The sequence below is a fragment of the Rhinoderma darwinii genome, chromosome 8 (assembly GCF_050947455.1).
Source record: "Rhinoderma darwinii isolate aRhiDar2 chromosome 8, aRhiDar2.hap1, whole genome shotgun sequence".
Taxonomy (NCBI): domain Eukaryota; kingdom Metazoa; phylum Chordata; class Amphibia; order Anura; family Rhinodermatidae; genus Rhinoderma; species Rhinoderma darwinii.
The window spans coordinates 22193621-22205882 of NC_134694.1; the positions used below are offsets into that span (position 1 = coordinate 22193621).

General features: G+C 44.1%; 1 protein-coding gene across 2 annotated transcripts in view; it reads left to right on the forward strand.

The window, feature by feature from the left end:
* HSPA5 (heat shock protein family A (Hsp70) member 5) overlaps nt 1-12262 on the forward strand; it is a 39311-nt gene that overhangs the window by 23975 nt on the left and 3074 nt on the right. The window contains exons 1-3 of one of the 2 annotated variants that reach the window (XM_075835491.1): nt 9326-9433; nt 10344-10525; nt 11203-11434. In XM_075835491.1, coding sequence (XP_075691606.1) covers nt 10401-10525; nt 11203-11434 — 357 coding nt within the window. In that variant the 5' untranslated portion in view covers nt 9326-9433; nt 10344-10400. Of the gene's footprint in view, nt 1-9325; nt 9434-10343; nt 10526-11202; nt 11435-12262 lie in introns of those variants that run through there. The other variant, XM_075835490.1, reaches the window with a different exon arrangement.

Sequence of the window (12262 nt, forward strand, 5' to 3'; positions counted from 1 at the left end):
CCCGCATTTTCACGTACAGTTACGTGATGGGAACTGGTGTTTTAACGCAATTCCACGTAACTGTACATGTAGGAGATGGAGCTGGCTCAGGAACTGAGCCAGCACCATCACCGCCGGGTGACAGCTGTATGCTGCAGCTGGCACCCTGAGGTATCGGCCAGGCCCGGAGTTAGCCTCCGATCTGGCCGATTAACCCCTCACATGCTGCGTTCAATAGAGATCGCAGCATGTGAGGAGTTTTTAGCCACTGGCACCCCAGCAACATGATCGCTGGGTTGCCGGTGGCTGCAAAGGCGATCAGAGGCCTAATACTTACCTCCCGGTCTGCCAGCAATGAAAGCCTCCTATGCCCCGCTCGGCGGCGGGGCCTGAAAGGCTTCCGGTACCATCGTCAAGATGGCGCCGATTCAGCTTGGCGCTGGCGTCATCAGCAGTGGGTGTCTGCTGTATGTTACAGCGGACACACCGATGTATCAGCTAGCTCCGATTCCTGCCATTAATCCCTTCGATGCAGCGATCCAATGCGATCGCTGCATCTTAGCGGTATGTAGTAAATCGGCAGCCTGCCATGCGATGGCAAGGCTGGCGACTGCTACTATGGCAACAGGAGGCCTAACAATGGCTTCCTGTCTGCCATTACGGAAGCTGATTAGGCCCCGTCCGGAGGCAGAGCCTGATCGGCTTGCTGTCAGTGAACAACTGACAATTCTAATACATTGCACTACACATGTATTAGAACATCAATCAAACAGTTGGAGCTTCAAGTCCCCTAGTGGGACTAAAGAAAAGTGTAAAAATAAAAGTTGTAAAAAATACAATAAAAGTTTCAAGTAATAAAATAAAACACAATCGCCCTTTTTCCCTCATCAAGTCCTTTATTATTGAAAAAAATACTAAACCATACATATTTGGTATGGCTGCGACCGTAATGACCTGAACTATAAAAATATTATATTATTTATCCCGCACAGTGAACGCCGTAAAAAAAACAACTAAACAATACTGCCATAATTGCTGTTTTTTTGGTCACTTTGTCTTTCAAAAATGGAAATAAAAAGTGATCAAAAAGTCACATGTATCCAAAAATGGTGCCTATAAAAACTATAACTCGTCTCGCAAAACAAGCCCTCCTAAAGCTCCGTCGACTAAAAAATTAAAAAGTTATGGCTCTCACAACTTGGTGACAGAAAAAATACATTCTGTTTACAAAAGTAATTTTATTGTGGAAAAAGTTGTAAAACATAAAAAAGTGACATAAATTAGGTATCACCGAAATCGGACGGACCTGCAGAATAAAGATAACGTAATTTATAACGCATGGTGAACGTTGTATAAAAAGAACTAAAAAAGTATGTCAGAATTGCTGTTTTTTTGTCACCTGGCCTCCCCAAAAAAAAAAGGATAACAAGTGATCAAAAACTCGCATGTACCCCAAAATGGTACCAATAAAAACTAAATCTCATCCCGCAAAAAAACAGCCCTTAAGGCTCCAATAAGTCAGGAAAGAAAAAATATGCAGTTGTGCAGATCAGAGGGGAACATTTCCATTTCTTCTGTTTCACGAGGCGATTTATCAAGGCCCCTAAAATTAGGGAACCAGGAAGGGGAGGGCCCAAACATATCATCTGCTGGAAGCGAGAGCATCCGTATTCTACCAGGACAACACTTCCCTGCAGAATTCCCCAAACTGCAAAGTTGTGGAGTGTGGACCAACAGGGGGATAAGAAAGGACATTTATCAGCGCGACACCGGCCTGTGCAGAAAGGATTACTTCACAGCGTAACACACATCTATGGATCATTTTATTTACCCTATTATTATACCACCTGACTATGCCCCTGATGTACTCTGCCCAACTTACATGTACCCCCACATTATAAACGGAAACACCTGTAAAATGCCAAATAAAACTACTACCAAGCAAAATCTGCGCTCCAAAAGCCAAATGGCGCTGCCTCCCTTCTGAACCCTACAGTGTGCCCAAACAGCAGTTTACTTCCACATATATGGCATCGCCATACCCGGGAGAAACCTTTTAACAATTTTTGGGCGGTGTGTCTCCAGTGGCACAAGCTGGGCTCCACATATTTGCCACTGAAATGGCATATCTAGGGAAAATTTTTAATTTTTACTTTGCACCTACTGCAGCGCAATCATTCATGGAAACGACCTGTGGGGTGAAGATGCTCACTACACCTCTTAATAAATGCTTTGAGGGGTGCAGTTTCCAAAATGGGGTCACTTCTCAGGGGTTTATTTTATTACTTCACATCTGAGCCTCTGCAATTGTGAACCCATACTTTGTAAATTGCCAAATTAGACCTCAATTTTGCATGGTACTCTTTCACTCCTGAGCCCTGTCGAATGTCCAGGAAAAAGATTAGGGCCACACGTAGAGTGTTTCTAAAACCGGGAGAAACCGTATAATAATTAGAGAGCTGTCTTGTTATGGTGGCACAAGCTGGGCACCACATATTGGCATTTCTATGGAAAAAATCCCATTTTCACTCTGCAACATCGAGTGCGCACTAATTTCCGCCAATCACCTGCGGGGTTAACATGCTCACTACACCCCTAGGTGAATACCTTGAGGGGTGTTGTTTCTAAAATGGTGTCACTTCTGGGGGGGATCCACTGTTTTGGTCCCACAGGGACTTTGCAAATGCGACATAGCGCCCAGAAACCAATCCAGCAAAATCTGTACTCTAAAAGCCAAATGGCGCTCCTTCCCTTCTGAGCCCTGCTCTGTGCCCAAACAGCAGTTTATGACCACATATGTGGTATTACCGTACTCGGGAGAAATTGCTTTACAAATGTTGGGGTTTCATTTTTTCCTTTATTTGTTGAGAAAATGAAAAATGTTGAGCTAAAACTACGTCTTATTGAAGAAAAAGGATTTTTTTTATTTTCACTGCCCAATTCTAATAAATTCTATGAAACACCTGTGGGGTCAAAATGCTTACCACACCCCTAGATGGATTCTTCAAGGGTTGGAGTCACTTTTTTGGCGTTTTTACTGTTTTGGTCCCTCAGGGGCTTTGCAAATGTGACATGGCCACGGAAAACCATTCCTGCTAAATTTGAGCTCCAAAAGCCAAATGGCGCTCTTTCCCTTTTGAGCCCTGCTGTGTGTCCAAACAGCCGTTTATGACCAAATGTTGTGGTACTTTTTCTCCTTTAGTACTTGTGGAAATTAAAAAAAATTAGCTAAACCTACATTTTCTTTGAAAGAATGTAGATTTTCATTTTCACGGCCTTTTTTGCAAAAAACCTGCGGGGTCAAAATGCTCACTATACCCCTAGATAATTTCCTCAAGGGGTGTAGTTTCCAAAATGGGGTAACTTTTGGGGGATTTCCACTGTTTTGGCACCGCAAGAGCCCTTCAAACCTGACATGGTGCCTAAAATATTTTCTAATAAAAAGGAGGCCCCCAAATCATCTAGGTGATTCCTTTGCTTCTGAGGCCGGTGCTTCAGTCTATAAGGCCTCGTGCACACTTACGTTACCGTTTTCACGGCCGCTTTTGACGGGTCCGTGAACCCGTTTTAGCGGCCGTGTGGTTTCCGTGTGCACTCCGTGTTTCCGTGCGCCGAGCATGGTACTGTCCAGGGTGACAGTACCATGCTCGGCGAGCGGAAAATACAACTTTAATGTAATAAAAAAAATAAAAAGTTCATACTTACATTCCTCCTGTCCGGCCTCCAGCGATAACGTTCAATCCATGTCGCCGCTGCAGCCAATCACAGGCTGCCGCGGCCGCTGCAGCCAATCACAGGCTGCCGCGGCCGCTGCAGCCAATCACAGGCTGCCGCGGCCGCTGCAGCCAATCACAGGCTGCCGCGGCCTCTGAAGCCAATCACAGGGTGCCGTGTCACAAAAGAAGGTCGGACTGGAGGAAGAAGAGGGACTCGTCACCAACACAACGACCGAGTATGTATGAAATGCTTTTTATTTTATTTTTAATCAGCAGCCTCTTTTCTCTATCAGTTATTGATAAAGACAAGTGGCTGCCGATTAGTGTAATATTTTTCTAATGTTTTTCTGCCCGCCCGGAGGTTGCTAGGCAACGGCTCCATCACACACGGACGGCACACGGATGCCTTCCGTGTGCCTTCAGTTTTTTTGACGGCCCCATTGACTTGCATGGGCCTCACGGTCACGGAATCTCGGACCAAAGTAGGACATGCTCTACTTTGGATCGGAAAGGAGCAACGGACCGTCAAAACAACTGAAGTGTGCATGGCCCCATTGAAATGAATGGGTTCAGGGTGCTATCAGTCACAAAAACGGATAGCACCCTGAAGGAAAAAACGGAAGTGTGCATGAGGCCTAAATGCACTAGGGCCGCATGTGGGATATTTCTAAAAACTGCAGAACCTGGGTAATAAATATTGAGTTGCGTTTCTCTGGTAAAATCATCTGTGTTATAAAAAAAATAGATTAAAAATGAATTTCTGCAAAAAAATATGAAATGTGTAAATTTCACCTCTACTTTGCTTTAATTCCTGTGAAACGTCTAAAGGGTTAAGAAACTTTCTAAATGCTGTTTTGAATACGTTGAGGGGTGACGTTTTTAAAATGGGGTGACTTATCGGGGGTTTCTAATATATAAGGCCCTAAAAGTCACTTCACACCGGAACTGGCCCCTGTAAAAATAGCCTTCTGAAATTTTCTTGAAAATGTGAGATATTGCTGCTAAAGTTCTAAGCCTTGTAACGTCCTAGAAAAAAAAAAGGATGTTCAAAAATGATGCAAATCTTAAGTAGACATATGGGGGATGTTAATTAGCAACAATTTTGTGTGGTGTTACGATCTGTCTTACAAGCAGACACATTTAAATTTAGAAAAATGCTAATTTTTCGCAAAATGTTTGTGTTTTTCACAATTAAATACTGAATGTATCGAGCAAATTTTGCCAGTAACATAAAGTCCAATGTGTCACGAGAAAACAATCTCTCAGAATCGCTTGGATACATAAAAGCATTCCAGAGTTATTACCACATAAAGGGACAAGTGTCAGATTTGGAAAAAAAAATTCTGCCCTTAAAGAGACTCTGTCACCACAATATAAGTGCCCTATCTCCTATATAAGAAGATCGGCGCTGTAACGTAGTTGACAATAATGCTTTTTATTTCGAAAAACGATCTATTTTTACCACTTTATGAGCGATTTTTAGCTTCATGCTAATTAGTTTCTTAATACCCAGGTGGGCGTGTTTTTACTTTAGACCAAGTGGGCGTTGTACAGAGGAGTGTATGACGCTGACCAATCAGCATCATGCACTTCTCTCCATTCATTTACACTGCACTAGTGATATATTTATATCGTTATGTGCAGCTACATACACAAACACTAACATTACTGTAGTGTCCTGACAATGAATATACATCACTACCAGCCTGGACGTGATGTTTATTCAGAATCCTGACACTTCTGAATCTTTTCTGTGAGATTCCAGCAATGCAAGCGTAATCTCGTTTGAAATGACAGGTTACCGTAATCTCACGAGATTACGCTTGCCTTGCTGTAAATCTCACAGAGACGCTACAGACGTGTCAGGATTCTGAATACACATCACGTCCAGGCTGGTAGTGATGTATATTCATTATCAGGACACTGCAGTAATGTTAGTGTTTGTGTATGTGGCTGCACATAACGATATAACTATATCGCTAGTGCTGTGTAAATGAATGGGGAGAAGTGCATGACGCTGATTGGTCACTGATTGGTCAGCGTCATACACTCCTCTGTACAACGCCCACTTGGTCTAAAGTAAAACACGCCCACTTGGGCATTAAGAAACTCATTCGCATAAAGATAAAAATTGCTCATAACGTGGTTTAAAATAGATAGTTTTTCTAAATAAAAAGCATTACTGTCACCTACATTATAGCGCCGATCTCCTTGTATAGGAGATAGGGCACTAAGGCGGGATTCACACGACCGGGTCCCGCCCGAGCCCGAGTGCCGGCCGGTAAAATCGCCCATTTTGCCCGGCCGGTTTTCTTAAAGTTTTGCATCCGTGTCGGGCCGGGCAGATCTGGACAGTGACATCAGCGGCAACTCCTGAAGGGGAATCCCCATGTGTTCGAGGATTCCGCTTCAGGAGTTTCCCCTGATGTCACTGCCCAGATATGGACAGAGACATCAAGCGCTCTGTCCAGGAGCGGAATCCCCGAAAACACGGGGATTCCGCTCCTTCAAGGAGCTAAAGTGGGGCTAGCACATAGCAGAGCGGGGAGATACCTCCCTGCTCTGCTATAGTGGCGTCGCTGCAGTAGTAGCAGCCGCCGCAGCAGCAGCAGCAGCAGCAGCTGCTAGCGGCGCCATCGAAGGTGTCGCCGGGCCAGGGCGCTTTTAAAACAAGCAGGGGAAGGGAGCCAGCGCAGCGCTCCCTCCATCTGCTGTACACCCCGGCCCTTCAACACAGTGTACAGCGATGCCATTCGTCAGAATGGCATCAACTCCTCCTCCTCACATGCACTCTGCGCTGTGAGGAGGAGATAGAGCGCCAGCGCCGGAAAACCCGGCCATCACTCGGGACACATCCCGGTGATGGCCGTGTATTACCCGGCCCCATAGACTTCTATGGGGGCCGGGTACCCGGCCGAAGATAGAGAATGTCCTATTTTTTGACGGCCGGTTTTCCAGGCCGTCAAAAAAATCGGTCGTGTGAATAGCCCCATTAGGGGTCTATTATTCCTAATGCAGCCGGGTGCCGACCGATTTATGAACGGCCGGCACCCGGCCGGGAAACCCTGTCGTGGGAATGAGGCCTTATAATGTGGTGACAGAGCCTCTTTAAGGCCAAAACAGGCTGTGTCCTGAAGGGGTTAAAGTTTTTTATTTTCAAAAATTTGTATGTATTTTTATTAACTTTTTTTAAATTCTTTTTTACCTTTTTTATCCCAAAGGAGGTTTTTTTTTCATTTAGACTATTTAACTGTAATGTACTGGCATATATCTATATTCCAGTACATTAGGCTGTATACTGATAGTACACATTACGAGTATACTTGACCTGACGCCGCAACGTCCTACTGCTCATGACGAGAATACACGTCATGTGTCGTCAACCAGTTAATACAGATTTCAGACCAGACCTTCCCACTAGGGGTTCACACAAGGCGTAAAGGTACACAGCGTATTTGCCCTGGACACCGCTGGGAATTCCGGCTTAAAAAAGGCACCAAATTGTGGTGCAGTTTTTCAGCCGGAATATCTGCCGCGGAAAACAGCATGTAAAAAAAATCTATACTTGCCTATAGCCATGGCGACTTGTCCCTCTGACGTCCTGCAGCCTGGTCTCCTGGGATGATGTTTCACCCCCTGTGACCGCAGCAGCTTGTGATTGGCTGTAGCAGTCACATGGAATGAAGCTTCATCCCTGGAGGCCGGGCTGGACGAAGTATAGACTTTTTTTTTTTTTTTTTTCGGAGTTGCGATTTTTGCAGCTGCAAAAATCCCAACATCTGCTTTTTGTTGCGAGTTTTACCTACCCATTGCGGAAAAACCCGCAACCGAAAAGCAGCATTTCCGCACTGCAGGTCAATTAATGAATGTTTTTTCTGCGTGTTTTTTTTACGCATCATGTATGGGATATTTGTTCAAATCTTATCCACTCTGATGCTACTGTAATACGCTGCGGATTTTCCACAATGAAATCTATTTTGGAAAATCTGCAGTTTTTACGCACACCTTAGGGCGTGTTCACACAGCTTATTTTCAGGTGTAGTTTGAAGTGTAAAACACTTGTATTACGTTCTGAAATACCCCTGCAAACAGATTCTCGTTGATTTCAATGGGAAATACACTGTGTAGTTCATATGAGGCGTATTTTACGTGGCTGAATTAAAAAACACTTCATAAAAATACGCTTTGTTAAAAAATAAGTGACGTCACTTCCTGAAGTGTTTTACAAGCTGATTTGCTGACTTTCCATTGATACAAAAAAACGCTTCGAGAATACGCCTCAAAAACTATTTAAACATTTTGAAAACGCTTGGTAGAGGCGGCCTTCTCTTGAAATCAGTCTTGTAATTTTCAGCCTGGACATAGGCTGAGTGAACATACCCTTAATATTGACCCCAAATCAGACTCCCCTCAATAAAGACCCCAGCCCAGACATCCATATACTGTTCCTGCGTTGTCTGCGGTGGTGATGCCAGGGAGTGAGGAGGACTCTAGGAACGGTGAGAGGCGAGTATAACTTTATAGAAGACGGGGGTGTCCTCCCTTTTTCCGGGAGTCTCCTGGACATTCTGTGAGACAGACATGAAGACTAATATTGCAGTGCGATAAAGCGTGCATTAGGCTTCGTTCACATCTGCGTTGCGGTTTCCGTTCGTAGGTTCTGTCGGACCTTTCCGTCAGGGGAACCCACGAACGGAAACCATAGCTTTCCCTTTACACTACCATTGATTTCAATGGTGATGCTTCTGTTGCTAATGGTTTCCGTTTGTCTTTGTTTCATGAGGTTTCCGTTTTTTTGACTGAAACAATAGCGCGGTGGACTACGCTATTGATTGATTCCGCCAATAAACCTTACGGAACAGGGAGAAACGTTACCATTGAAATCAATGGTAGTGTAAAGGGAAAGCTATGGTTTCCGTTCGTGGGTTCCTCTGACAGAATCTACGAACGGAACTGCAACGCGGATGTGAACGAAGCTTTAGTGCGATAATTTCTCGCAGATTCGTCTGTTTACTCAGTAGTCACAGGTTATGTAATGTGTATATATATATATAGACGGGATATGCCACTTGTGTTCGCCATTAGTCATGTCACGTATTAGACAATTTTACCGTTTTCATTGTGGTCTGAGATAATGACGGATATGTCCCATTATTATTATTATTGATACAAGGCCATACACAGTATAATGAATGAATATGGATAGTTGTGTGAATCATTCTAGTAGTCACATGCAAATAAGGAGAGGACTATGTAATTCCCTGTACGCTCATACTACGGCGCCCATAAAAATTACACCCATGTTGCATACACTTGCGGGCGGCAATCTGACGACATTCTGACGAAACTGACAGGAGGTTGAATTTTCCAGAAAGTATTCGCACTAGACTGACAATCCAGCCAACCAATCGCTGCCGGACGAGGTGCCACTACGGGATTTTTTATTGGCTGCATCAGATGGGTGGAGGCAGGGTTATTCGTCAGAATAGTTCGAAGGAGATCCAGGGCGGGGTGTGACGTCATCGGGACGTGTGCGAATCCGATGCCGACAGCTTAGAATCAGCCGTCAAATCAGAGAAGTCCAACGCGTGGTGCTCTGACCAATCGCGGCGCTCCACGACTTTGGCCGGCCGGAAAGGTATAAAAGAACGCTAGCGACGCATGGTACGTCAGTCTGACAGCAACCGGTGAATAGAGGAGATACGGAAAGTCATAGAGCTAGGAGCGGCCTCCGATCGGTATGTGCCTGCAATGTCTGGAGGGGGTTTCTGGGACATCAGCACTGGTCAAACTGCTGATAATAATGGATAATGCTGGTTTTCTATGGGGGAATTTCATTGTTGACGCCCTCGGGTGGGTTTTATGCGGGTTCTGTTGACTGTTTTAATGTATTCTAGTTCTGGGGTGATCATAGGTTGTCATACTGCATCTCATTCATTGGCATAGCACGTATAGGTTCTATACATAGTATTATTTTGTGGTTGCTATGGTGAAGCATGGTGTCGTACGATGAGTGATTACTTTTACCCCCTTTGTGTAGCGAAACAAGATGGGGGTCATTGATTGTGCATAAAGTCCTTTCATTGTACGTTACATTTAGTCTTGTTTTGACATGGGCTCTTTAAATTGGAAGCCATTATTATTAGTGATGTTGTATGAAGGATCAATGGGATGAATGAAATCCTGTTCAGTCGGTTTGATATTTCGTTGACTACAGCTCTAATTCTTCTACTCCAATTAGAAATCCTTACAAGTGATGTCATCAGATACTTGATGTACAGTGACACTGTTGCTATTGCTCATCATGTTTCCAAGCTGAGATGTTTGCTGGATTGTCTTGGAACGTTATTGTTTTTCTGAGGTTCTCTGATGATCTGCATGTACACGATGCTCTGGTCTGCTCATTCTTTGCAAAGGAAAAATGGGTACCTGGCTGTCTCTCTAGAAGCTTCTCGCCCTCCTTCCTGCCGCCCATGATTCGTCAGCTTGCGTCTCCATTGGCCGGGGAGGAGGGCTGTTAACATGGCGCCACCCTTCATTCTTCCTGCCTACTTTTGTCCGGCAGAGATTCTCTGCAGTGGTTCTTCGGCTGCATTGTGAATTATTTGCATTCTGTAAATATTCTAAGCGTTCGTTCTTCTTCCACAGGATATTGCGATTCTACAGAGCGGTATTATTTCTATTTTGTTAAGAAGATCTCATCTGATGGTCAGAATGAAGCTGTTCGCAGTTGTATTGCTGGTCGTTGCCAGCACGTATGCCGACGATGACGACAAGAGAGAAGATGTTGGCACTGTAGTCGGAATTGATCTGGGGACTACTTATTCGTGGTATGTGATATATGAAGGGTGATGGTTGGTCATAAACTGTACATACATGTGATCATCTTCTCAGAAGAGCTTTCTGGGAAGGGACCAGGCTCTTTATATGTTAGAAAAGCCCTCCTATGTATCGTTTGGATACGCTGGGCCTATAAAACTACTGTCCAGAACAAACCTTCTCTTTAACGGCATGTTAACACGTGGCAGGTTTTTATTTTTACTTTTTTAGAAATTTATTTGACTTAAAAATCGGTTCCATACTTCTGAATGGGGTTGTATCTTCATCATGTGCGTGAGTTTGTGAATTCCATCCAGTTAAATTGTACGGTCGCAGAAATTTCTACAAGAAATTTGTCATGTGAATATACCCTCTTTCCTGAAATAGCGCCACTCTTGTCCACGGGCTCTGTTTGGTATTACAGCTAGTTCCTGTTCACTTGTACGAGGCTGAGCTTGAATACCAGACAGCCCATGGACGTGATAAAAATTTAGGCATTCATTAAAAATAAATACTATAAATACATACATCTCCAAATGTGCCCTAGGCCTAAATCTATACAAATAAGCCCCCCCCCACTATATTTTATGAAAGGCTTATATATGTTTTGTGTAGACATTTGAAGCCGACCATTCTCACGTGTTGCGTTTTATGTTCTGTCTACTCATGTCTTGTTTTAATTTTCCAGTGTTGGAGTTTTCAAGAATGGACGTGTGGAGATCATCGCTAATGACCAGGGTAACAGAATCACCCCATCCTATGTAGCCTTCACTCCAGAAGGTGAAAGATTGATCGGAGATGCTGCCAAGAATCAGCTGACTTCCAACCCTGAGAACACCGTCTTTGATGCCAAGCGTCTTATTGGTCGCATATGGAATGATCCATCCGTTCAGCAGGACATTAAATATCTTCCATTTAAAGTAAGTGTCAGCAACACATACTACATATTATCAAACTTCGTAATAGAATAAGTGTTCTAGTTCATATCAATAGGTGACAAGATGAATAAGTACTTAATGGGGTTGTCCAGTCCGGTGGCTGTTTTTTTTTATACTGATGAGCTATCCACAGGATAGATCATCAGTATATGATAAGTGGAGGTCCGACACCTGGACCCTGCACCGATCAGCTGTGCCGGAAGCAGAAGTCTCCGACCACTTTATAGCGGCTATACTACGTCTCTGTTCTTATTAGAGTGACTAGGAGCAGAGCTGCAATCCAGCACGGCCACTATACGGTGGTCGGAGCCATCTGCATCTGGCGCTGACCATTCAAAGCTTCCGTCGCCTGGAGGCTGCCGGTACAGCTGATCGGTGTCGGAACCCCCACCGATGATATACTTTTGACCTATCCTGTAGATAGGTCATCAGTATAAAAAAAAAAAATGCCCCAAGCCTGGACAACCCCTTTAATTCAGATTTGAGAATTGCATAGTTTGTTACAACACTTTTTTTAAAGGGGTTCTCCAATAAATAACATGGCATATGATATTCCATAAATGTCTGATCAGTGTGGGTCCACTGGGTGGTACTCACCAATCCTGTTCCTGGCAGAGTTGGCCGTGAAGACACGCTCTCCCCATTGAAACCTGTAAAAGACATGGGAACAGCCAAATAAGCTCTTGACCCTTTCTAAATTTCCCGTATTCTATAATGAAGAGTATCTATCCTCAAAGTTTTGTGGTTAAAATTTTATGTGGCAGCCATGTTTATGGAAAAACGCCTCAGACAACAAATATGGAACGATTA